Source organism: Orbicella faveolata, unplaced genomic scaffold (assembly GCF_042242905.1).
Source record: "Orbicella faveolata isolate gen_17 unplaced genomic scaffold, um_ofav_v1 contig_2, whole genome shotgun sequence".
Classification (NCBI taxonomy): domain Eukaryota; kingdom Metazoa; phylum Cnidaria; class Anthozoa; order Scleractinia; family Merulinidae; genus Orbicella; species Orbicella faveolata.
The window spans coordinates 27050058-27076876 of NW_028301547.1; the positions used below are offsets into that span (position 1 = coordinate 27050058).

At 38.0% G+C, this 26819-nt stretch overlaps 3 protein-coding genes across 5 annotated transcripts; 1 reads left to right on the forward strand and 2 right to left on the reverse strand.

The window, feature by feature from the left end:
- Positions 1–45: 45 nt before the first annotated feature.
- On the reverse strand, positions 46–8865 carry LOC110058910 (small cysteine-rich protein 8). Of its 2 annotated transcripts, none has more exons than XM_089289179.1 (4): positions 8740–8865; positions 7650–7765; positions 6523–6642; positions 46–243 (listed from the first exon to the last, which is right to left on the reverse strand). In XM_089289179.1, the coding sequence occupies exons 2-3, from the start codon at positions 7756–7758 to the stop codon at positions 6524–6526; spliced, it is 228 nt and encodes a 75-aa protein (XP_089145305.1). In that variant the 5' UTR covers positions 7759–7765; positions 8740–8865; the 3' UTR covers positions 46–243; position 6523. The 2 variants fall into 2 exon arrangements, with proteins under 2 accessions (XP_089145305.1, XP_089145306.1); XM_089289180.1 differs by having other exon boundaries at positions 8735–8865.
- LOC149112627 (uncharacterized) lies at positions 915–2258 on the forward strand. Its single transcript, XM_089289148.1, has one exon. It carries the CDS (start codon positions 989–991, stop codon positions 1931–1933), a length of 945 nt encoding a protein of 314 aa, XP_089145274.1. The 5' UTR covers positions 915–988; the 3' UTR covers positions 1934–2258.
- A 4648-nt stretch (positions 8866–13513) lies between the features above and the next one.
- Positions 13514–21980, reverse strand: LOC110058900 (syntaxin-8-like). 2 transcript variants are annotated; one of them, XM_089290593.1, is made up of 9 exons: positions 21891–21980; positions 21186–21285; positions 19855–19949; positions 19244–19297; positions 17750–17806; positions 17250–17374; positions 15982–16074; positions 14754–14855; positions 13514–14203 (listed from the first exon to the last, which is right to left on the reverse strand). In XM_089290593.1, exons 1-9 carry the CDS (start codon positions 21908–21910, stop codon positions 14136–14138), a joined length of 714 nt encoding a protein of 237 aa, XP_089146719.1. In that variant the 5' UTR covers positions 21911–21980; the 3' UTR covers positions 13514–14135. The 2 variants fall into 2 exon arrangements, with proteins under 2 accessions (XP_089146719.1, XP_089146718.1); XM_089290592.1 differs by having other exon boundaries at positions 17741–17806.
- Between the last annotated feature and the right edge of the window lie 4839 nt (positions 21981–26819).

A 26819-nucleotide genomic window follows, 5' to 3' on the forward strand; every position in this document is an offset into this window, starting at 1 on the left:
AATGGATCGAGAAAAGAAACGGTAAACGAATGGAGACAGAACAAACCCTTTTAATGATCAGCCTTTATTTATCCCCTTCTAAAATTATTTTAAATCAGGTGCTTACAAGCAAGTCCTGCCTTAAGAATTCCCAAATTCACCCAATCACTTCAGCGTTTATATGTTTTCAGCTAACCCGGCATTACATTGTTACTAAATTAAGGCCGTCATTTCATTCATGGAGACAGACGTCATTTCATTTGCCTGAAAAAGGGAAAGTTGATATGATATTAACAGGGTATACAGACAATAACCTTTATTTGGCGCGAAAATATGCTCGGATATTTGGTAACCTATCCTCCAAATAAAGACACGCCAGACCGGTTTTCACCTGAGTGTCGAAAAGTAATTGGTTTTGCTTTACTACGCTACACGATTGGCTCAAACAAATCGCGCCACTTTTTCATCCAATCAGAAGTAAGAGCAAAACCAATCGTGACTCGCTCGCACACCTTTTCCCGCGCTTCGCGTCAGGTACGTGTATTCTGTTCGAGTCTTGAGATTGGTTCATTGGATTTTTTTGTGACCTTTGTGATTGGCTAGATTGATTGGTTTGGGTTTGGTTTTAGGACGCTTCATTGAAAAGCGCTCTAAAAGAACTGGTATTTGTGGCGAAAATATCCTCTATTTTAGTAAAAGATTGTAAACGTATTTATACATCTTAGCGATGGTACGGGCATATTAAAATGGCATAAATCACAACATTTAGAATTACCAACAGCTCCTGTGAATTGAAGGTAATTGTTAGCGCCTTCTTACGTCCAAACCTATGCCATCAAATATACAAACGAACGGAATAGGAAGATTCTACAGAGCATAACAAAACGAGTACTTTGGGAAGGAAATATAGGATCAAAATGATAGATGTTGGGGGATTGGGCCGAGCATGGGTAGAGTATAGACGTGTTTTTGCTAGCTCCGCTCAAAATTCGTATATGGAGGCCTCTACATGGCAGAAAAAGGAGAAAAGTTCAGACGAAAAACTCATGTAGAGAGAACTGGGCCAACTTGGAGAAGTGTATCCAACTCGTCGGAAGAAGAATCCCTTTCACCGTTGGAGAAGAAAGCCAAAGTCAAGTTGCACATGTCTGACACGGTGCAATCGAGCGAAGAAGACGAAACCGCCGCTGCCGTGGAGTTGGCTAATTCTGTAATGCCGAAGCTAGACCTTGTTCTGCAGAAGTTAGACAACATGGAAAAGAAATTGGACATCCTTGAGGGTTTTGTGAAAGTGGTCGATGGAAAGGTTAACAAGTTACAGGATAAAGCTGAGCAGTTTGAAAGCTTCAGCAGGGACGCCACAACAAAACTGAAGGTGTTAGATGAAGGAATGTCGTTCGCAAATACAGAGATAGAAAATTTAAAGAAGAAAGTAAAGCTTCTGGAACAAACTATCCAAGAAAATACAGTAAACACCGAAAACAAATTCAAGGGAAAGATCGAGGCCTTAAGAAACGAGAAGTTGTATATGGAGGTGTATCAAAGACGGGAAAACCTTCGCTTCTACGGCATTGCTGAATCTTTCCACCTCTCAGAAGAAAATGTCAAAGAGGTGTTAATTGGCTTTATACAGAAGGAACTTAACATCAGCGAGGCGGATTCTTTTGAGTATCAACGAGTGCACCGCATTGGCAAGCGCGACCCATCGCAAGAAAAACCAAGACCAATAATTGCACGTTTTTTGCGATACTCCGACAGAGAGCGAGTCATGTCAAGTGCAAGAAAGCTGAAAGGAACTGGTTTCGGAATATCGCCAGACCTTCCGAAAGAAATTGTGGACCGCAGAAAGGAATTAATGCCTAAGTTCAAAAAAGCAAAAGAAGACGGAAAATCGGCGTTCTTCAAAAGATCAGAGCCGGACAAACTTTTTATTGAGGGTATACGAATCTTCTAATTTCTTTGGAACATAAACTCTCTATCTAGGTATTCATAACATGTAAGCCTCATTCACACTTGTTCTTAAAAATGGAGCTGCATGCGTGTCATCTAGTTAGCGCAATGCGTGCAAGACCTATTCCATTAGTAGCGCAATTAACAGCTTTTATCGCTGGCTACTGTTTTACATACATGTTCAATTGTAGTTGTAGGTGTTATAAATGTTTTTCTTTTGTTTCTTTTTCCTTTTCAATATTAATTAGTTTTACCTTTTTCTTGTTCAAGAGACATGCAAATTTTTTCATTAGCTCATCTACTAAAGATTACTATCTCATTCTCTGCAACTGCTCGCCTTTTCACTTAAATATGTCCTTAAAAAGTTACAAAACTTAATTTAAATTTTGGTATCCTATCCTTAAATGTTCGGGGGATAAGATCTTTTGATAAACGAAAAGCACTTTTTCATTGGTGTATGAAGGATAAAGCTGATATAATTTTTCTACAAGAGACCTACAGCACATCCGAGGTGGAAAACACCTGGAAATCCCAGTGGAGAGGAGACTTGTTTTTTTGTCATGGTTCTGAACACAGCAGAGGTGTCTTAACACTAGTCAAAGAAGGGCTTGACTGTAAATTTGAGGTATGTAAACAAGATAATCTAGGTCGGTATATCATTCTAAAAGGTCTTGTTCAAGGTCAATCTTTTTTATTTTTGAATATCTATGCGCCAAATAAGACCAACGAACAATGCATCTTTTACGACGAAATACAGAACGAATTCGACAAATTGGAAATTGACACTGATTGCAAAATAATAATAGGTGGTGACTTTAATGTTATCCGCGACCCAGATTTGGATGGATCGGGAGGATCTCCAAAATTGAAAGAATCGTCCAAAAAGATAGAAAATCTATGTTTTTCTCTTGACCTAATAGACATCTGGAGAATCAGAAACCCAAAATTAAAACGTTTCTCCTGGAGACAGAAAACTCCAATGATTCAACGGCGGTTAGATTATTGGTTGATATCAAATAATATACAGGAAGAGGTTGATAAGGTCGATATTATCCCTGCTATTAGATCTGACCATTCCGCCATTACGTTGTACATTAATGGTATAGAGAACTCAACCTATGGACCGTCTTTTTGGAAATTCAATGCAAGTTTGTCAGAAGATAAAGAATATGTAGACCTAATTAGAAACAAAATCGGTGAATGGGTAGACGAAAGTAGAGAAATCGAAGACCCGCGGGTTACCTGGGATTATTTAAAATATAAAATACGCTATGAAACGATTGGTTATAGTAAGAAGAAAGCAAAAGAGAGAAGGTCAGAGCTGGTAAATTTGGAAATTAGACTAAAAGAGTGTCAGCGAAAATGTGACGAACACCCAAGTGCTGAAAATCTCTGCGATTTAGAAGTTCTCAAATCAGAATACGAACGCCATTATGATTATATAACACAAGGAGCAATCATAAGATCTCGGGTGAGTTGGTATGAAGAGGGCGAAAAGAATAGCAAGTATTTTTTAAATTTAGAAAGTGCTAAAAAGAAAAAGACATGTATACGGAAATTATCCGTGGATAATGATTCATATATAACAGACCCAAAAGAAATAATGAAAGAGATTCATGATTTCTATGAAAAACTCTATGATAGAGACTCGTATAATTTAGGTGAGAATTCAATTGATCGTTTCCTTAATGAAGTGGATACTAAAAAATTGACTGATGAAGAGAAAATGACTTTAGATAAACAACTTACTAGATCCGAACTGTACGAAGCATTGAAGACATTTCCGAAAAACAAAACACCTGGAAGTGACGGTTTAACTGTGGAATTTTACTTGGCGTTCTGGCACGTGGTTGCAAAGTATCTCGAAAAGTCTCTAAACTTCTCTCACCAACACGGGCAACTATCAACTTCGCAAAAGCAGGCAATGATTACCCTATTGGAGAAAAAAGATAAAGATAGACGATTTATAAAGAACTGGCGACCTATCTCACTGATCAACGTAGATGTTAAAATTGCATCCAAAGCGTTTGCTAGAAGGCTGGAGCCAATCCTGCCAGAACTTATTCACCATAATCAAAATGGTTTTATCAAAGGAAGGTCTACATTTGATGCAGTTAGAACAATCGATGATTTACTTGAATTGGCAAAACTCACAAATACAACAGGTATTCTAATGGCAATTGACTTTGAAAAGGCATTTGATTCTCTGGACCATACATATCTATTTAAAGTATTGGAAAAATTCAATTTTGGACCGTATTTTTTACAATGGGTAAAAACATTTTATACAAACATATCTAGCTGTATCTTAAATAACGGCTTTACTGCAGATCTTTTCTGTATCCATCGTGGTGTACGACAAGGTGACCCTCTATCACCTTTATTATTCATCTTAGCTTTGGAAGTTCTCGCATGTCAAATCAGGCAGGATAAAACCATACAAGGAATAATGGTCAAAAACGTGGAGATCAAACTCACGCTTTTTGCAGATGACATGACTTGTTTTCTAAAAGACATAAATGCATATTCGCGACTTTGTACAACTTTAAAGGTTTTTTCATTGCATTCTGGTCTCCGAATTAACGACGATAAAACAGAAGTTTTTGGTATCGGCCCACATAAACTAGTACAAAATGACTTTACTCACAAAGTGCGAAAATCAATCAAGATATTAGGTACCGTTTTTGACTATCACAAACCATCACGAGACAAAGCAAACTTCGACTCAATATTCAAATCTATTAAAAAAACGCTGAGTATGTGGAAGTGGAGGGGTCTTACCCTGATTGGTAAGATTCAAATAGTTAAGACCTTCATTATTCCAAAATTTTTGAGTAAAGCGACTGCAATCTCAATATCAAACGATCTTGTCAAGGAGATAAACAGACTGATTTTCGGTTTCATTTGGAAAGGTAACGATAAAATTAAACGGACCGCGCTTATCAATGATATTGAAAATGGAGGACTAAAAATGCTTGATATTGAATCCATGATATCGGCTCAAAGAGTGATGATCTTAAAAAAGTATCTAGGAGAGAGCAACAGCACTTGGAAAACTATTTTAGATGATTTCTTTTTTGGAAATATAGGTGGAAAACTCATCCTGTTCTGTGATTTTGAAACTAGTAAACTACCGGTTCATCTTCCAATATTCTACAAAGAGTGTCTAGAAGCATTTCGTAATTTAAAGAAATCCAAGGTAGCCACCTATGAGGATGTTGTAGACCAAATTATTTGGAATAATAGGAATATTGTGATACACGGAAAATCTCTTTTTGAAAAACATTTGTTTACTAAAGGAATTGTTAAAATTGGTGACTTGTTATCCGATACGGGTAAATTTCTTGAAAGCCCTAAAGTGTTGGAAGCGAATCTATCTCCAATCCAGTACTTCAAATTAATAGGAATTGTAGATGCCATACCAAAAGAATGGAGATTAATTATCAAAGAATCACATATTCAACATCAGCAACTATATCCTCAACAGCATTTGGATACAGTGTATATTTATATCGACGAAACCAAATCGGATCTGTTAAAAGCCTCTTCAAAACTTTTGTATAAAGGATTTAAAACAAAGAAACAAACTCCTCCAACCGCCAAAAGGAAGTTGAAGGACAAATATCCAGAGGTTATAGAAGACTGGAAAAAAAGTTATTCTTTACCATTCACTGTCACACTTGAAACAAAAATTAGAGAGTTCCAATATAAATTATTAAACGATATAATTTTCACAAATGAGAGGTTATTCCGTTTTAAAATGATTGAATCACCAATGTGCACCTTTTGTTTGAAAGAGGTCGAGTCCCTCGAACATTTGCTCTTTTATTGTGATACAACAAAAGACTTCTGGCGGGCTTTTTCTTCTTGGCTTTCAAACCAGAATGTATCTTTGGACACTTTGACATTTGAAAATATATTGTTTGGAGTGTTCAACAACAACGAAGACTTTATTATCCTGAATCACTTGATACTGCTAGGAAAGTTTTTTATTTATAAATGTAAATTAAATAAAATTAAACCAACATTAACAATATTTTTAGCAAAGACAAAAACCGTTTATTACATTGAAAAAAAAATAGCTACCAAAAATAACCAACTTTATAAACATTACAAAAAGTGGGAAAAACTAATGCCATCTCTTAATAATAGTTGAGCTTAATTTGTAATTTCTCCTTCTCAGCATGTCACTAACTTACTTTCTTTTTTTTTTTTTTTTTTTTTTTTTTTCTGTTTTTGGGTAGCTGCACTATTGTAAACAACGCATTGTATATTCTTTAGGTATAATTAGGCTACGATTAGTAATTATAATTTGTTGTATGTAATCTATTGTAGTTATGACGTATTGTAAGTATTGTAACTAGTGTTATGTCTTGTGTTGTATTGTATGTATTATAACCCAAAATGTTGAAAAAAAATAAAAATTACAAAAAAAAAAAAAAAAAAATGATAGATGTTGAATTTCATGTCGAGGCGTCAAATTACCAGTTGATACTTCTTTGGTTTCACCAGCACTTTTGAATTTTATTTTTTTGTGTGTGCATTGCAAGTTAGTAAAACACGATATATCAGTTTCACGGGTCAAATCCATACCTTATACCGCAGGGCAGCAGCATTTTTCCTGGTAACCCGGACACGACTGCAAATGGCATTCTCCGTTCGGGCAATATTCATTTATTGGCACACACTTGCCATTGATCGAAGCACAATCCGCTGTGAACAAGAAAACATTGCTTTCGTATGAGCTATGAAAGACAGAAAAGAGCCATAACACAAACAAAACCTGAAGAAAAAAAATAATTTTAGCTTAGATAGTCTAAATAGCATTTTTGACCGTGAGAAGGGTCGTGTTTTCCATACATTGACGGTGATATATCGTCTTCATGTAATGTTCCTGGTGTGTCTTTTAGGTGTATAATCCCGCGCATATTTTTACCACATGTTTAAACATTCCACGTATCTTCTTTGTCTCAAGTTGCAGTTGCGAAGTAAAAACATCTGTCCATATAGACATATTTACTTTTATTTTCTTAATTTCTTGAAGAAGGCCAGTTAAACTAGCCGAAACGTCGATATAAATCAATTCAAAGTTTTAACGTCGGAAGAATCCCGGAAAAGAGAATCTAGGTCCACAACATACTTTTAAAGAACGTTCAAGCCCAAAAAGTTTCCGTGTAGCGATTTTTTTAAAAAACTTTACCACAATACAGTAAGGAGTAGGGGTCACCGAGCTCGTTTTTGAAATAAGGCGCATTGAAGACCATGCGTTCTTAGAAGCTTTTAAAATTTTGTTATTTCAGGACGATCTTGGCTTACAGCTTGTCAGCAATAAAAGAAGGTCAAAAAGCTACATCAGTGAAAATAAGATCAGCTAAACGTACTCAATTCGACACAGCTAAGTATATTAAATAACCTTTCCGGCAGATGTGGTTTCTTGAGGTAGAATGGGCATTGAAAAAGAATACATATGTATTGGTCTTTCCCGTCCACATTCGAAGAAAACCTCTTTCATACCAGAACAGAAACGTTTTTTCGCTTTTTTAAGACAAATTGGAGAAAACTGGGAGAGGTATTGACCTATGAAAAGAAAAGAGGGGGTCGCCGACCTTTTAAGAGCGTAAACGGTGACGTTGCGACATGAATTAAGTGCGCAGTTAGGATGCGCTGTAGCAATGAGCGCGTACGTTCTTAAAATATATAATCCGACAAGAACCACTTACATCCGGGCTGCCGACGGAAGAAATGAGGCTTCCCTGGGTGGCGTGCTCCCTGCACGGTAATGGTTCCCAAAATAATCAACAACAGACACAAATGAAACTTGGCAGCCATAATCTTCCTGCAACCAAAAAGCAGCCGTATTCTTATCAAATATTCAAAAACCGCTGAAATATGTTTAGTCGTATACTTCTGACATCTCAAAAAGTCACTGGGTTCCTTTTTTGGGATCAAATGTATTGCTGGGATTAGTTTGGCTTAGGAGAGGAAAACATGAATGAAATTTATGACTTCACTCAGTTTCCATTTCTTAAGCAAACGTGAGCTGTGAAGCGGCGAAAACGAGTTGCTACTCGCTCTAAGTATCTCTGAGAACAAAGAAAGAAAACTTCTAGGACCGGAGAACATATTTTAAAAACTAATTTCAGCCGTTCAAAGATTTTGTTCAAAATGAAATGAAGATGATTTAGCGAGCAGCTATATATATGCTACATCAAATTGCTCTTCTTACATAAAAAGATGAGTTTTTCTAACTACGTAAAAAAGTGACTGGAATATTCTTTTCAGTTGTTGTTGTTGTTTTTCTTTCTTTCAGTTATGAGGATCTCCCAGGGGTTTTGGGGAACAAGGGAACATTAGCCATTTTTTGGGAACAGGGGAACAAAATTCGAAAAATTACGAAGGGGAACAAATAACGAAAATGTGTGGGAACATGGGAACATAGGGCAATTTTGGAAGGGAACAAGGGAACAAAGACCCCCCTGGGAGACCCTCAGTTATACGGACTCGCCTGATGTAATAAGTTCGCATAAAATCGTCGCCCTGCATTTCTCTAGAGTGTTATCACCACCCAACAAGAAACGTTCCCAGTTACAGAGTTTTAAGATATTTAGTTTACCGGTAAATGCTCCGATTACCATCTAGCCATCTAAAATATTAACGACCTTAATGTTCTATGAAACGAAAGAAGGAAGGACTTTCAAAAAGAAACTATATTTCTTCCAGTTGCCTGGGCTAGGTGCATGGAATCACAGGCAAATATCATGATAACACCTAGGTGCTAACAATGTTAAGTCTACAAACAACAAACCTTACAGCGTTAGAATCTTCTCTTTAGATATCTTCCCGTTAAAAGTTCAGTCTTCCGCGATAAGCGAAACCTTCCTAACAGCCTAGCTTTCTGTGTAGAACTGATCTTTATCTGCGACTTTGCCTCCTTTTAGGAAGTCCTAAACGTGAAACCAATTAGTTTGAGCTTGACAGCTGTCAATTGGAAAAACAGTTTTATTGAAGCTCATGTCACAACTGCTAGGACTTGCGTGCACCTGTTAAGCTTGGAAAGAGCGCATGCCCAACTGCATTTGTCAAGGGTAGACCTGAAACATTTACCGCTTAAAGAAACATTTTGGCTGAGCGAGAAAAACTGGAAATTCGTCATGATAATAGACGTTTTGAGAAACGTAAGACCAACCAGATATAGTGTCCTGACTAACAAACGTTTTCGCGTTCCCAAAGTCAAGTTCAAGGCTAATGTTGAGCACAAAAATTACGATCAAAAACCGAGATGGCGAGTTTGTCATGCGTTACTAAGGGTATTAACTTTTCGGTGCTGACATTCTCTTAATTAAACACGAGACTTAAAATGGTTTCGAAATTGCGCTTAAATGTCGTCCATTGTTCAGTGGAAATAACCAGTTTCAACCTTACAATGGATTGATTGATTGACTGACTGACTGACTGTCTGACCGACCGATCGATTGATTGATAGATTGATAGATTGATTGAAATTGAAAACTGGCATGATCTGATTGGCCTTTGGGATACAACATCACGTGACAGTCAGTTCTGTTTCACCGCAGAATAACAACGTATCATCCACCGAGGTATTTAATTATCTTTATTTGCAGATTCTGACGTTAGAAATTGAGCTGTAATCCTGTGTGTTCGTCCAGTGTGTGTTCGTTCAGTGAATGTTTCCTACATGGAACAATAAGGTATCTAACTAGTTACCAAAAATAACCACTTTCCATATATTAGAATGGTTTGGTTCAAGGAAGCAAAGTACACTGGCATGAAATTAACCTTTCCTGATTTTTGCATCTTGTAACTATTCGCTCTGATGTATTTTGTACCCAATTTTTATAGCCATTTTTTTTCATGAACCACCACGAAACCATTTCAATCTTCATAGTAAGTCAACTGCGTGCAATCTATGTTTCAATTAAGGTTTTCGGCTCACATACATGCAATCTTGTGTTCTTCAAAAACCCTCAAATGGTTGTCAATAAGAGCTTAAATTAAAATTTTCGTGTATCGAAGACATTGTAACAACAGGTTATGTGTCACATTAGAAGAAGCAATGTTTGTACAGTAAATTAGTTTTTCTGAGAGCAAAGGCACGTTTTGATAAAATGCCGCAAGGTAATTACGCACAGGCACTAATTTTCGGACCTTTTAACGTAAAACGTGGGGCTAGGATGGCATACGTAAAGGAAAAAAAGCAGGGTTTACATGCCTCTTACTAACCGAGTTCGAGGGGTTTTTCTCCCCTTCGATTTCTGTAAATTAAATTATAAATCGATGGGGAAAAAACGAGGATCCGTAACTTACAGTACGGACCCAGAAGACGAGGTTAGTACTCTGAGATATTTATTATATCTCTACTGTATGTCTGACGGGTTCGGGAAGGAGTTCTATTGACGAGGAACGGCTTCAGATTTCTGAAACACGTCGAAAGCAAAGCAAGTCAATTTAAAATCGTTGTTAAGTCGTTAGCACGTTTTAATACACAATTTAAAGTAAAAGAGAGTTTAAACTTGTACTTGCCTTTAAAGTTAAGAACACTTGGTAATAAATCACGAAACTTTTTGGCAACAAAAAAAGCTATCAATTTTAGCGGGCCGTTAAATTGACCAATCACAGCGAGCGTAGTAACTGAGAGATATAATAATAATCTTGGCATTTTCTAATATGTCGATGTAAAGGAAAACTTTGAACGTAAGAGAACGCTGAAAACCCGAATATAGATACATTTGCAAGTCTCCTTTCTTGTCTTTCGTGACCCATCGTGGATCAGATAGCGGCAATGTTGTGTCATAACCTGCATTTCCTTGTCATTTACAGTACTACATGAACACCAGCACGGTTTAAAATTAACTGATGTTGATTCGCTAACCTCTGACGCATTTCCTCGAACAAGACTGACAAGAAGAAGAGACATACTGTATCTCGTTTGCACACCAATGATGGAAGAATAAATATAACAGGCTTAAGTCCAACTGCTCTACTTGGTGATTTTCGTAAACCGGAAAAACAGTTCATGTTTTCAAAACCAAGGAGGAACACTTCAAGAAAGTCCACATTGTGAACGCCTTTCAATCTGCTAAGCGTCATGCCTTACTAAAATCAACAATATAAACAAACTGTTTGAAACATACTCAAAATGAATTTACGACAGGCTTCGATCATGATCAATTTGCAGTTTGTTTTACGTGACAGCAAAAAACGACGAAGGAACTAAGGATACTCAGTTTTTGTTTTAGAGTGACGTTTAAAACGGAATTCTCGCGGGAAAATTCAGCCAACTTATCGGGAGAGGATTGGCGGGTATAAAGTGTTTACACGTTGATAACGATATAATATCTTAAATATTCTATCCTGCAGTCCAAGAATCGATTTTAAGCGGATATTTCAGTGAATCGTAGAGAGGAGAAACAGAAAATGCTGTCGCCAAATGAAATTGGCTCGAAATGTTTCTACTGAACTGAAGATTCTAATTGGACTTCCCGAGATTATTTACACCGATTTTTTCTTGCACATTCCAATTTTAACTCAACTAGATATTGACGAAATAATGAAATTCCTTGGTGGAAATGTGTCAATCTTATCCACGAAATTGATCATTTCAAAACAAACCCCTTAATTGTCACTATTGCAACGGAAAACGCCTGTTTTTCAAAGGTCAGTTTCATACCAGTGTACTTTGCTTAGGTAACCAGTTAGTGATGCCTTACTGTTCCATGTTGGGAACATTAGATGATTTTGCATTGAGCAAACACACAATCTTACAACTCAGTGTCACGTCTTTCTCACAATCGGGGGGTGGGGGCGCAGATGGCCCCTGTGTACAGAAATAGTTTGGGCGCGCATGCAAATGTTGTAACGCAAAAACGTGAGCTTAAAGGCTAACATCTCGTCCCTCTGAGATCTGATCCCTCTGATCACTTAGTCAAAACTCTGTTAAGCCGGTCTTTTTATTTACTAAAATAGAACTATTGTCTTATTTATTTCTTGTTGTAATTACATGACTCAAACCACGTTGTGGTACAAGATGCCTACAAAATTTTCTAACATCTCTCTTATTACATACATGTACGGTATACGTCGTTCATTTTTCCTTTATAGCCAATCAGATGAAAAGTAAGAGGTCACGGGCAAACGATTGCAAATTTCAACGCTTGTGACACGGATTATTTTTTTCTTAAATTGCATTCATTACTTCTTAGCACCATTTTCTATTAATGACAGTTATATGTTCTCTCGCGCTTGCAATTGGTTACACGGTTTCTAGTTATACACGGTTACAAGTTTAACACAGTGGAACCCCGCTTTGGGGTCACCTCGTTATAAATACGGTCATCTCAGTCTTAATTACGGCCAGTCTTTTTTGTCCCGGCTTAACGCCTATACATTTTCTTATAAGAAAACCCCGTTAATACTGCCAAAGACCACATTCTGAAATCCCAACTCCGTTAATACGGCCACTCGAACTAGTTATGGGCATCTATCCAAAGTTGTATGTACTGATTGAAGTTTCATCTTTTTTAAAAATTATACCAGCATTTCGAATGCTTATTACAAGAGCGGTTGTTTAGAAGTGCAATTGTGGTGTCTGTCAAGACGCCACTTAAAAGAGACCAGTTATGAAATTTGACCCTACCCCGTTAATACGGACGAATTTTCATGGCCCGTTGGTAACCTTGTTAACGAGGTTCCACTGTGTTAGCCACCAGTCAGATTTTTCCCGCGCTTGGACATGTTCAGCCGCGCTCACCACCAGTCACACCCCAACCGCCCCCCCCCCCCCCCCCCAACACCAGCATACATTACTTGCAAACAACATTTCGGACACAAAGTGTCCGAAATTTCAAACGTCCGAAATAGTTACAGCGCAAGATAGAATTTTTAAGTAGCTACCAAACTCTTAGTTTACTTCATGGAGTGAACTCCAATTGAGACACTGCTTGAGATTCGTAACAGTTTGATATAATGCATGTTATTTTCTCGTGGGTCAATCTGTAAAACTAATAGGATGCAGTAAAACTATCATTTTCACAGATGTTGTTTCAGTCTAATTCGTGTTTTGTTGGCGCAAATTTACTATAGGTACGTTTTAACAAAGTGTCCGAATTGTTTCTTCGAAATTTGTCCGAAATGAGGTAAAGTGTCCGAAAATTGTGCCCGAAATAAGAGGTCCGAAATTTTAACGTACGAATTTTTTTGCAATGTGTACCTTGTGCTTGCTGTCGCCAGTTCCACGTTTTCCTTCGAGTTATGCTTAGCCTCACGTGGATGACGTTTCAGGAGTTCATTTTCACACAACAAACAGTTCACAGCGTTAAGTAAACAAGTTAAAGAATTTGAGAGAACTTGAAAGCGTGTGTGGCTCAGAGTACTTCCAATTCTCCATAAATGCACCAGGCAATTCTACATAGTAGCATTTGCTCATTAGATGGAAAAACATTCTCAAACAATTTATGTAAATCTCAAAAATTTTGAAAAAATGGCGTGAAATATTCTCAAACCAAGTTAATAAAGTAATCTTATGATTTAGTTTATAGGACTTTTTCTGTGCTTGCCATCTAACTAATTTCTTATTTTTCTAGCGTGTTTTAATAGCATAAAGATTCGCTCTGGGAGTACTCTTATAGTATATCTAGATATCAGATTGAATAAAACTACTTCACGAAATTCTTGTTTTTGTTTCTTGTGGGTTTCTTAATGTTGCTAAACAATCACAGTAAAATCAGGTTATTTCATTCCCGATTTCTTTTTAGTAATTTTACTTCATGTATACCTAAAGTTATTTTAGGGATTATATGCATGAAGTTTTACTTAATTTTCAGATAAATATATTCATAATTCTTTTAGTCAAAAAGGAAAGTTGGGGGATGTAGATGATTGCGGTAGAAATGCATTGTAAGGGCTCGAAAAAAGTGCCGTCCCATTGTCACGGACAAGTAGATTTTCCTTCTGGGAGAGTAACTTTTCATTCTCACTTGCCCGATGGGCAAGGGATCAAGCAAGTCGTCTGCGAACTAAATCATTAAAAAAGCAAACTTAGACTTGCCTGGGGCAAGTAAAATTTGAGAGCTGCCTGTCCCAAGGGCAAGCTGGAAATCAAGTTTTTTTCGAGCCCTGGTTCACTGCTTATTAGTTATTCTATATTATGTTGATTCAAAGAGAAACACTGATTAGGACAATGTGAATGATTAAGGCTTTGGCACAACAGCCACAACAATGATCACGATAATCAATAAAACAATAACCACCAGCATTCCTAAAAAGAAAATAAAAACGAACAATTAATGAACTATTAATTAGTTAATAACATATAGTTATACCAATTAATTACAGCCATCCGTCAAGTAATGTTGCCCAGGTTTAATAATTCACCTTTTAAGTGATTTCTCTCCCCTCCTCCTGATCTATATGAATGATTAGACAGGATTTTCTTGGCAGGTTTGAAACAGAGTTGAAAACATGACATGTTACAGGTTATTTCAAGGGAAACTTAACAGTGATAGAACACTAAGTCAACAAATTCTCTTTTTTAAGTGAAATAACGATTCAAAAACTACAAAAGGATGCATACCTGTAGTGGAACCCCCGCTTTACGGTCACCCTGTTAATACCGCCACCTTGTTATTATGGCCACTTTATTCAGGCCCGAACAAGGGCTCAGTCAGTCATTTTCATTTAAAGAACCCGTTTAATACGGCCACGCCGTTAATACGGCCAGATTTTTGAGGCCTGTTGGTGACTGGATTAACAGGGTTCCACTGTATTTCTCTGACTTTGCTTTGGGAATTATTACGTTTGAGACTCACCACAGGTAGAAGATTTTGCTGTCACTCTTTTCACATGCGTTGTTTCCTTGATAAGACGCTGGTTGGTTTGATCCATTCGATTGTCTATGTCGTCGAGTATTTCTGTAGGTAAAGGTAACGGTAAAGGTAAGGTATGGTAAAGTCTGCATAGGGGCCAAGTGGCCCATCAGGCCGGAGGTTATCCCGGGTTCTGTATCAGAAAACGACTAGGAGTATTTCTACTCCCCCCTGGATGGGATGCTAGTCCATCCCAGGGTAACTCCCAGCATTAAATTTGCCGGTATCCATTTATACACCTGGGTGAAGAGGCATTGCGAGAGTAAAGTGTCTTGCCCAAGAGCACAGTGTAACGTCCCTGTCCACGGATCGAACTCGGGCTGCTCGATCCAGAGTCGAGCACACTTACTACGAGGCCACCGTGCCAATAAGAATCAGGCATCTTGTAATTTTGACCAATACTGAGATGCGGAAGGGGGAACAGCTATAAAAAGGATGGGGTGCTTGCTGTACCTTTTAGGGGTTAAAAAAGCTGTTTTAGTTCCTCTTCGGGTGTTCAGCCTCAAAAAAGTACACAGCAGAAGCTTTCAGGATACCTTTTAGGGTATTGAGCCGAAAAAATAAACAAATAAAAAAAAAATAACAGGAGATATTTTACAAACAAGAAGAAGGTACTCGATTCAATCGTCTTTATCACTACTCAAAATTGTGAACGTGTCAGTTACTGTGTTGTTCTAGAATTGGTACCACTTAGGGGTGAAAAAAATCCAAGCCACACCCACAAAACGGGATCTGGGTACCTCTTAGATGTTAAACTTTCCAACGAGCACCTCCTGTTCTTTTGATATTGGAGTTCTCCTCCCCCAGGACTGAGATTCCCAGCAGGTCTTCAGACATTATACCCATGTTAACACACACAAAGCAACATTGAAACACTTCTGGGGAACAGAGGTGACACAGTGGTGAGAGAGCCCACCTCCCACCAATGTGGCCCATCATTGTCCTTGCTGAGGGTTTTTCTCTGGGTTCTCTGGTTTCCTCCCTCCACAAAAAACAAAATGCCAAATTCTTATTCAGTCTTGATGGACAAGCAAACACTGTATTACGATTTCATCACAGCTCTTCCATGTTTTGAGGGTAAATAAATTAGATAATTTTACCATCAGAGTGTGTCCTATCTACTTAGCATAATTTCATTGTAGTCAAACAAAGGCTTCAAAGCTTAACTGACCATTATGTGCATCAACTTCATCTGATATGGCTTGTCCCATAACTTTCTGTCTTTGAATAATTCCTGAAAGAGCTTCTAATCCTTGATCTTGTTCTGTTGTCAGAAGAAAAAGACAAGAATAAATTATAATTGTAGACACGTGTTAGAATAAGTTTTCGTGTTAGAATTAGTTTGCCCAGACTGGTTGTTTCAACAGTCAATATTTATTGTTCATCTGTGTCCATTGCAATGAAAAAAGAACCTACACCACTGCAGGTCCTTTAAGAACAAAGTGCAGTTAATATTCAGCCAAATCTAGATGGTTGTGGAAGAAGTTGACAGAATGTTCAACTTCTGCCTTGGAATGGTAAGGTAAAGGTTAAGTCTCCATGTGAGACAAGTAACCCATCAGGCTGTAGCTTATCTTGGTTTCTGTAGCATGAAGTGAATAGGGATATTTCTACTTCCTCTGGATGGAATACTTATATCCATCGCAGGGTTACCCCCAGCATTAAGTTTGCTGGTACCCATTTGTAAACCTGGGTTGAGAGAGGCAATGTGTGAGTAAAGTGTCTTGCCCAAGAACACAACACAATGTCCCCGCCAGGGCTCAAACGCAGACCGCTCAATCTAGAGTTGAACACACTAACCATGAGGCCAATGTGCCTCCACTCTGCTGCTGAATATTTGATATTTACTGACTAAAATAACAAAAAATCAACTGCATGAACACAGCAGCATTACTGTTTGTATGCAAACTCACTATGTGTCAACTAAAAGCAAGAAAAAAGAGAAAAATCCACTAGCCCCTAACTACAGAGCAGCACTTTCTAGTTTGCATGCATGGTGCAAGCAAGCCTGCAAAAACTCCAGAAAATCTCTGGCAGAAAGATTTGCAGAATCTTTTAGGAACATGCAAGAGCTTCAAAGACATTCTAAAGATCCTTAAAGGCAAGGGTCAGATTTCAAGGCTTTGCAAGGATCCTCTAAGGTCTTTGAGCAACATCTTTGACGTACCTTGAGGATTTTAGTCGACATCTTTGAAGATCCTGGCAAGAATTGCAAATATCCTTAAAGAAACTTTAAGATCTTGGCAAGGATCATTGAGGAACTTGAGTAAGATCATCCTGTTAAGAAGATCCACAAAGATCCTTGAGGATCCTTGAAAGATTTTCACCAGGATATGCCCTGCTTCTAAACATTTCCCTATTAACTAAACTCTAAAACTTACACACTTCCTGGTGGCAAACATCATTGAAAAGCTCTCAGTGGTACGTTACATGAAATACCTGCAATAATTTGTTGTTGCTGTCTCCTCATGTCATCAACAGACATATTGCTATCAGGGAAGGCCTCTGGTTCATCAAAAGGATTGGTGTCTCGTCCCCTTGGATCTGTCGCCAGTAATGAACTCCTGTGACAAGAAAAAGACTGTTTTCTAAGCTAGAACCTTTCCTTGAATTTTGAGTAGCAGAAACAACATGGTAATGGTTGAAACAACTGACTTCGCTTACCACCAGTCACCCAAGAGGTGGGGGATATGGGGGGTACACCCTCACACTTTTTCATGTGGATATTCCTTTTATCTTTGCAAATTTGGGAATTCATTCAATGATGACATTTGCACTTCAAAGTCGAGGTTTAACTAGTTTGCTAGTTTGTTTGTTATGCTATATTTTTGTTAATTAGTTTGCATTTGAAATAATCCAACATGCACAATGTCTGTTAACCCCATTATGCTAAAAACATGCAAAAAGGTCAACAATAATTCAGTCCAAACCTCTCCCACCTTCCAAAATCGCTTTGGCCTGCCTCTTGTTGGAATGCAGCATTCATTTGTCTTTCTCTAGAAGACAATTGAGGTAAAGCAAGTATAATCCAAAATTGTTAAATGTTCCATCAAAAACATTAATTAATGTTCCATGATATTAGCTATTAACAGTAAAATCCCAAACATTTTACCCAGGAATTTTTTGCACTGAAAGACATGAAGAGATACATTGTATAAAAGACTCTTTGTAATTGTAAATCTTATTTATAGTGGTCATGCACTTCGCTGTACAAGCACTGAGCTTAGCTAGTTTACAGGCATGCCACTGAAACAAAGGAAACAAATATTTCAAATAAATGTAACATAGTTAAAAATCCCAACTGGCTGGAGGCAGACCAGTTGGCTATTTACAAAGCATGACTGAGGATTTGAACTTGGGACTACCGAGAAACCAATCCCGCTAGTGGCTTGGTGGAGGCCTTAAACCCACGACCTCTGGATTACTACACCAGCGCCCTAAAACACTTGGCCACGCTGCCTCAAAGTACCAATACACAATTGAATGCAAGCAACACACCTGTATATATTTATTTAATGAAGATTTAAAGAGACGAGAGATGATTGCAGTTGTGTAGTCTAGGTAACTTATTAAACAAGCAGTTGTGAAGATACACATGTGGAGCCTGACATACAAATTCACACTTAGCAGAAGCCGATCCCATGAGCCCTGCAGTACCAGTGTAGTGGTCTACCAACTGAACTATCAAGCCCACAGGTACAAGAGTGTAACTGGTAACATGATGAACTGGTAGATGGCAAAGATATACAGGTGAATGTATGAAGATCATTTATCTGAACATGTCAGAGGTTATCACGGTTAAACACTGTGCCAAAGTGGGATGATATCAGTTGAGAACTATTTTGTTGGGAAATTACCTTTGATAGGACTACTTGACACAGATGGATCAATTAAACAAGGAGTTTTCTTGTACATGGGACCATACAATATCGGGAGTACTTTCTGTAAGAGTTATGCTAGTGGTATCATATGGTAATATCTGATAGAAGAATATGCCAGACAGTAAAGGAAAAACTCCACAGAAGGATGTGGTCACCCAATGGTAAGTGCACTGGACTATGGATCACACAGTCCAGGGTTGTGCCATACAAACAAAGGTACTGGCAATTTTGTTATGTTCCTGGGCAAGAGAGTGTAATCTGTGCCACTCTCTAACCAGAACTATAAACAACTACCAGCAAAATAAATGCTGAGGAGGGAGTGGTAACCCTGTGATGGACAAGCATCCAATCCAGGGGGGAGTAGAAATGCTCCTAGTTGTCCCATGCTACAGAAACCAGAGATAAATGCTGACCTTGTGGGCCACTAAGTGCTATTTACAGACTTTTAATCACCTTTATGCCTTCATACCATTATCTAGGGGGTTACAATGGGGCTTTGAACCAGAGCTGCTACATGTGTAGATTCTATGGTCTTTTAAAAATAATACTTACTTGGTTATCAGCTGGTCTAACATGTTTTGTCTTCTGTCAATTTCTCTCTCTGTACTATACATCGATTAAGGAATTATGCCAACAAAAAGCACTAAATTTTATGGCAGACATACAGAAATAAGGTTACAATATGAGATGATATTGGTGAGAAACTTCTTAAATTTACAGTCAAGGTTCATTTGGGTCACACACCTCTCCAGGGCTGTCATTAAGTTTTGAGCCACTGGTGACCTTTTTCTCCACACCCATAGCAAACTTGAAACTTTCTGGGTGAATTCTATCAACAACAAGTAATTTGACCTGTAGCACCAAGGGAAAATCAAGCATACTCAGCCATAACAGATGTTATGGGTTACAGCCTTTAACAACAACCCTGTCTTCCCCTTTTAATTGTTGGAATAAATTAGTGTATTCTAGTTTTTCACAGGACTTTGGAATGTAGCAGGTTGCTTCAATACATGATGCACAAAAAAGTTTAAAAGAAAAGAAACAAAACCTTGTTAAACTCTTTATATTGCTCTGCATGAATAAGCTTTAAATTGGTCAGGCTCTGGGATTTTAGAGAACAAAGCTACATGGATCCTTACTGACTTGTCTGCAGAAAAGGATACACTTGATATGAATTTGATGCTCGCAAGAGGGATTGCTTCAAGTTGTTGAGATCTCTAGAAAAGGTCTTTAACATTATCCTTACATCAGACTGGACCTGAGAAATAAAGCACAGAAAAAGAGGGCTCTAGTAAGTTATAGTTATAGGTGTAGCTTCTATTGTCCATGAATAGAATGATGTAAGAATCATAGTATCACATAATGAATATCATTCAATATTTAAGAAATAGAAAACATGTATCATGTTTCTATTGCGTTATAGCAACATGAGTGAAAGTTTTGGAGAATGAGAAATGCTGTGGGAACACGAGCCATTAGGTGATTGTTTTCACAGCTTTTTTGAGCTCTCCCAAACTTTCATGAGTGTTTCTATGACTCGATAGAAACATGGAGAACATGTTTTCTATTTCTTTTAGAAAATACTGTGATGAAAAAAAGAAAAACAACTTGTTTACATGTACTTTGATCATTGAAATGTAAATTCTCTTTGCTCAAGCCATTTTGCATCAACAACTTGTGTTAGCTCTGCGTTTCTATTGCATTTTAGTGTAAATCTAATAGCGTTCTATCCCGAATGGCGTTCTCTGATTGGCTATGCTACTCACTATCTACTCTGTTGTAGATAGTGAGTAGTGTAGCAGAATGCACTGGGGACTGCTTCTTTGAAGAGGATTTAGATTCAATTTTCTAACGACTAGTAGATTTATAATAAAACGATTAGATTATTTGCTCCCGAGTCAACTATCATGAGATAGAAATCTCGAGCTCATAATCTAATTGTTTAATAGAAACACGTTTTTAAACCAATCACTGTGCATATTTTCTTTGGGCTATTTTCTAAATAATATATGGCAAGTCAGAACTACTTGTCTGAAGAAACTATTTCAGATAATAAAGTAGCTCTTGGTCAGCCCCTGTCAGTAATTAACTGATTTTTATTAACAGTTGATACAGGTGATTATCAAGTGAAACCGAAGCAAATCGTGATTCGCTTACAAAAATCCTCCTGGGCTTTATGTTAGCTACATGTATTTGCTTCAGGATTTGACTGGTTCAGTAGATTGACTATGTCTGTTGAGATTGACCAGATTGATTACCTTGGTTTTGGTTCTATGATTCTCAATGGAAAACCACTCTATTTTCTCTTAGTACTAGTAAACCCCCTAAAATATAGCCCTTCTCTAATAACCACCTTTTGGAGCAAGAAATTTATTGAGTCCTCCCCCGCCCTCCTCCCCCCCGCTCCTTTCCAAGCCCGTAACAGGATCACATTGCCTCAGCATAAGGCCTCAACTCAGTGATTCACTGAAGCCTGAATAGATGTCAGGATTACCTTGGAATAATTTCCTCCATTGCGCCGTATTTGGTTTCTCTCATTAATTTTTTCCATAATATCCTGGCCATACTTCTCAACAGTTTTAAATTCGCTAAGCCTATGATGAGAAAAAAAAAAAATAAAAAAATAAAAAAAAAATAAAACACTGAAAGTCAAGCTTACATGTATGCTTATGAGAATAAATTTTGACATCAAATGACAATGCCACCTGACAACAATTTAACAAAATCTGCTGTTAGCAAAGAATGAGACACTTAAGGATTTTAACATAGTGGAGGGGATCTTGGAAACAGTGTCGTGACGATCATGTGATGTAATATTGTGATTCACTTGAAAAGTCAGTCATCTCGCCCTCAGCCTGACTGACATATCAGGCTACAACACGCTAAAACTGCATCTAATGCCTTTCTTCAAAATTAGGAAGCAAATAAAGTGCTGTATTAAGTTTTTGCATCCCATAACTACCACCACTAGGTCATACACCAGTGCAAATCAACAACAAATCGATAGATTGAGTCAGATGATGCTGGTTCCGGGTAAATTTATGATTAACTAGGGTCTACCGTGTCATCAGTGATCGAGATCACAGAGACTGCCCACCAAATGTACGTTATCAGATACGCTTCCTTAAACAGGGATCATTAGCAAGTATTTGTGGATCATGTCTGTTGGAAAAAAAGATGAAAAACCCTTCGAACTTACCAAGTATCTCCGAGCGCCATCTTGGATTTGTCGGTTTCTTGCTCAGTGCCCAGGCCTTCCGCAAGTTAATAGGTGTGCAATGCGTCCGAATTAGGTCTAATCAGGTCCAAACCTAATCTAAATCAAGAACCGCCCTCTGATAGGAAGGCTGAAAACAGAACAGCAGACAAAATAAGAATGCTTTACCGCAATGGCAAAATTTACCAAATCCTTTCTTCCCACCAAGATGATAGACTGATGAGTGATGATCACTGATAGCACATGGGTAGATTTGACATTATTTCACTTTCGTGAAGGGCTCAATTGAATCAATTAACCCTCGTTCCGTGGTGTTAATTCTAACTTGGCTACCATCGATGTTCACTGGCATCCAGTGTTCAAGCTGTCATATATGGATAATATCGTTTGTCTCGCGATTTATTCGCTTGAGATGTACATGGCGTACATTTCGGCTGCTTTCTGCTACTGAAGGTTCACTCACAGAAGCCATAGTTTCTTCAAAGACAAAAGATATGACAACAATAAAAACAGGAATCTTTATTTTCGTTTGTCAACTTATATTGTTACAGTTGTCCTGGCCCTCAGAAGCTGGTGCTAATCTAAGCGGGCCAGTCCATCATAAGCTAATTAAAAACGTTATAATATAAATACATTACAATAGGAAAATTAGCGAAGAGTAAATAAAATAGAAAGGCGAGAAGTATGGGTTATTGACCAAGTGTGAGGTCAAGATGGCTGGATATTGGCCAAGTTCTTTTTTGCGTGTTTATGGACCGAGACGGAGTGGAGGTCCATAAACTCGCAAGAAAAGAACGAGGCACTCACTCACACAATTATTCTGTTTTTTTTTTTCAGCCAGTCAGTCGGACAGCCATGGGGGTTTCGTACCCAAGCGAGTTCGGCACCCAAGCGAGTTCCCACCCACCGAGTTCGCACCCACATTTTTCAACTTGCGATCAAGTGTTTATAATTTATCTCTCTCCTACCTTGAAAAAAGACAACATTGTGGGCATAATGAAACAAAATCACACAAAACATGTTAATTTCTCGTTCTTTAATCCACTGAACTCGAAATAGAAATTTTATAGAGGAGGACATTGGGGGATTCTCAGCACCGCAATAACGCAAAAAAAAAAATTGGGCAAATACCGCAATACCGCAAAAAAAATCGCTAAATTCCGCAATACTTCGAAAGTGGAATAAGTGGAAACCCGATGTCATACCGAAACTACTACTCTGTATGATAAAGCACAGAGCAAATAAAACGGAAATAACAATTAAGAATTTGTTGATGAACGTTAGGTCAGGTAATTTTCGATTTCGACAAAATAAGTAACATCAGAAGCATATGCTTCGGGTAACATCCATTGGCGTGTTGGCAAATCATTAAAAAAATAATAACATACCCTTTTACGATTGCGACGCAAGGAATTTCAGTTTACCGTTACCACGAGAGACAAGTTTCATCGGGAATGTTCAATCCGAGACTGCAAGAGAAACCGGAAACCGGAAAAGGCTCGGGAAACGTTGGAGGACTAGGAGAATAATTTTTAATACCGTTCAAAATGCTAAAAAACCGCATCCCGCAGGTTCGGAGAATACCGCAATACCGCATTTGGAGATTGAATTTACCGAAATACCGCAAGAAAAATTGTCCAATACCGCAATACCGCAAACCCCAATGTCTGTCTCTTTATAGTTCAGGGGTGCGAACCCGGTTGGGTTCGAGACAGGTAGCATTCCTCCAAGCTCTCGGTAATAAATATATCTTATTAGATATTTTGGTGTGTAGTATCGCTGTATATTTTTACTCGTTGTTTGTATTTTGACGAGCCCGTAGGGCTCGTCAAAATACAAACAACGAGTAAAAATATAAAGCCATACTACACACCAAAACATCTAATGAGAGATTTATTATCCAACTGCTGTAGTCAATAAATTTATCAATGAAAGAGGGAGAGTGTGACGGTTTTGCGTGCGCGCGCCGACCTGTCCGGCAAACAGGTTTTCTACTGTACAAATACGGCAAACAGGTTTTCTACTGTACAATATCGCTGTATATTTGTACTGTTATTTGGACAGTATTCGCTGCAGTTGGATAATAAAGCGATAAAATAAAGTTACTCAGCTAGGGATGGTTAGCACATCATAATCGCGAATAAAATACGACGGAACCTAGCCTTGCTTCAGTTCTTTCATCAGTTTGTTGCTTATCCCTGCAACCCGGTTTCCAACCGCACTCCAGCTCCAATCAGACTTTTCTCACCGTGTAGCTCTCTTTCGACAAAAAATCATCTTGATAAGATACGAGTTGATAAAGTCGCCATACAAGCGTTAACGATGTACAGTAAGCAACAGCAGTCGTAGTTCCTTGCTAGCCAGGGCTATTCCTAATATGCTACAAAGTTTTAAAAAAGATGCTCAAAATTTCTCAAAAAGTAGCTTCCCAAAATCTTTACGTTACTTTTCAGGTTATTAAAAAAGCCTGCTTAAACAAATTGCAACCTTTCTCATTAGTTCCATTTTTTAGTAACCAAACAATCAATATTATGAATTTTCAATTTCTATGCTTAGTCTAGCACCCGCTATGGCGACCCGCTATGGCTGCTATGTTCGTACTCCGCCATTTTAGCCCACCGCTGACCACTTGAATCGCGTTTTCAAACCACAGACAAACCAACAATGTGTAAAACTTGGAAATGTTTAGAAAACTATACCGTATGTGACGGTTGTGACCAAAACAAAAGTGAAAAAAGTGCTTCATATGTCTGTTTCGTCTGTTATAATTTCCAAAAGACGTTTCATAGCGCAGATGCCGTCTTTTTGTTCCGTTGGGCTTTCGTTTGCTTTGCCGGTGCACGTTTGGCTTTTCACTATTTCGCCGATCATTTGGTTTTAGGGATTTCAAACCACAACGGCAACGGTTAGTAGTACAATGGCTGCGTGCTCGTACGTTATAATTCTTACATCATTTCTTTGCCGTTCTTTACAAAATACCAACTTGTATTCTATAGAAAACGTGTAATGCAACGGCCAATTTTTGAAAATTCTTCTCGAATTTTGACGTTGTTCTACATATTCCGTATTGGATATCTTTGACAGTGATAGAGAAACTGAATGAATCTAAATTTTTGTGGTCTAAACTCATTTTTGTTTCTTTGGGCGGGGAGCGTCTGTCTGCACTTTCGACCGTCTGTTTGTTCGGTTGCGTTGTGTCCAGGGCGGGCGTTCGTTTGCTTTGTACTCGTTCGGCTGCTCATTTCTCTGCCGTTCATTCAATTTAATATTGTTTGGGCAGGGGACATTTGTCTCTTCTTGAAACGCCTATTAAAGTTAAAGTTTCGAAATATATTAAAACATAGCGAGGGCAAAAGCTCCTTTGCTTCGTTGATCAGTATTAAATATTCAGTGATATTAAAATACTAAAGATGGCGTCCCCACAGCATTGGAGGTTTTCCTTCGCTTTGAAACGATACGAAGGTACTTAAAGCCAAATGTTATATATTTGCGCTCAAATAACAGTGTGTCTTCCATCAAGGTATTTTTAAAGTTACGTTTAATTTGCAAATTCTGACGTGAGAAAGAAAGACATGTTGAAACGAAAAGTATCCTCAGTTTCCTATCGCCTTTTTTTTGGCTGTCGCGTAAAACAAACCGCAAATTGATAATGATCGAGGCTTATCCTAAATTCATTTTGAGGATTCTTCAAAGGGTTTGTTTACCGATTGATTTTAGGAAGGCGTGACGCCTAATAGATTTAAAGGAGTTCACAATGTGGATCTTTCTGAAATGTTTCTCCTTGGTTTTGAAAACAGGAACTGTTTATTCGGGTCACAAGAACCACCAGGTAGTGCAGTTGGACTCGGGTCTGTTATATTTATTCCCTATTATTGGTGTGTGAACGCGATGTGCCTGTCAGTCTTGTTCAGTCGAGGAAATGCGTCAGAGGTTAGCGAATCAAACCGAGTTAATTTTAAACCGTGCTGGTGTCTATTTGGTACCGTAAATGACAAGGAAATGCATGACACAACTTTGCCGCTATCTGATCCACGATGGGTCACGAAAGACAAGAAAGGAGACTTGTAGATGTTTCCATGTTAGGATTGTCAGCGTTCTCTTACGTTCAAAGTTTTCCTCTGTATCGACAGATTAGAAAATGCAGATTAGTATGCCCTGGTTTTTTGCTTTACCATCCTAGTTTTACATCCCTATGTTTTAAATTAAAAGGTTGGAAAATTAGCGTCTGTACGCAATTACTTTTCATTTTATGAAAACGTGCCTCCGCTCTCTGAAAAACTAATATAATGTACAAACATTGCTCTTGCTAATGTGACAGATAACCTATTGTTACAGTGTCTTCTATGCGCGGAAAATTTTAATTTAAGCTGTTATTGACAACCATTTGTGGGTTTTTGAAGAATACAAGATTGCATATAGGTGAGCCGAAAACCTAAATTAAAATATAGAATGCACGCAATTGACTTGCTATGAAGATTGAAATTGTCTTGTGGTGGTTCATGAAAAAACCGGCTATAAGAATTGGGAACGAAACACCTCACAGCAAAAAGTTATAAGATGTAAAAATCAGGAAAGGTCAATTTTATTCCATTGTACATTGCTTCCAAGAAACACACCATTCTAATATGGAAAGTGGTCATTTTAGGTCATCAGTTAGGTATATCTTGTTTCGCGTTGGAGCTATTCACTGATTAAGCGTTAAACGAACACACAGGATTATCGCTCAATGTCTTTCTAACGTCAGAATCCGCAAATAAAGATAATTAAATACCTTGGTGCATGATACGTTGTTATTCTGTGGTGAAACAGAACTTACTGTCACAGGGGCGGATCCGGGATTTTTCATAGGAGAGGTGCACCACTAAGAAATGGCGTAACTGACTGGTGAGGTAAACAAATTTTAAAAGCGTA

What these genes read in the sequence shown, in the direction of transcription:
- LOC110058910 (XM_089289179.1), bottom strand. Translation starts at nt 7,758, where the DNA reads ATGGCTGCCAAGTTTCATTTGTGTCTGTTGTTGATTATTTTGGGAACC. An exon ending in CTTCCGTCGGCAGCCCGGAT is followed by an intron (nt 6,643 to 7,649) that starts GTAAGTGGTTCT and finishes TCTTGTTCACAG; the next exon opens with CGGATTGTGCTTCGATCAAT.
- LOC110058900 (XM_089290592.1), bottom strand. Translation starts at nt 21,910, where the DNA reads ATGGCGCTCGGAGATACTTG. An exon ending in ATGGAGGAAATTATTCCAAG is followed by an intron (nt 19,950 to 21,185) that starts GTAATCCTGACA and finishes TTTATTTCTCAG; the next exon opens with GTCCAGTCTGATGTAAGGAT. An exon ending in TGAAGTTGATGCACATAATG is followed by an intron (nt 14,856 to 15,981) that starts GTCAGTTAAGCT and finishes CTTTACCTACAG; the next exon opens with AAATACTCGACGACATAGAC.
- LOC149112627 (XM_089289148.1), top strand. Translation starts at nt 989, where the DNA reads ATGGCAGAAAAAGGAGAAAAGTTCAGACGAAAAACTCATGTAGAGAGA.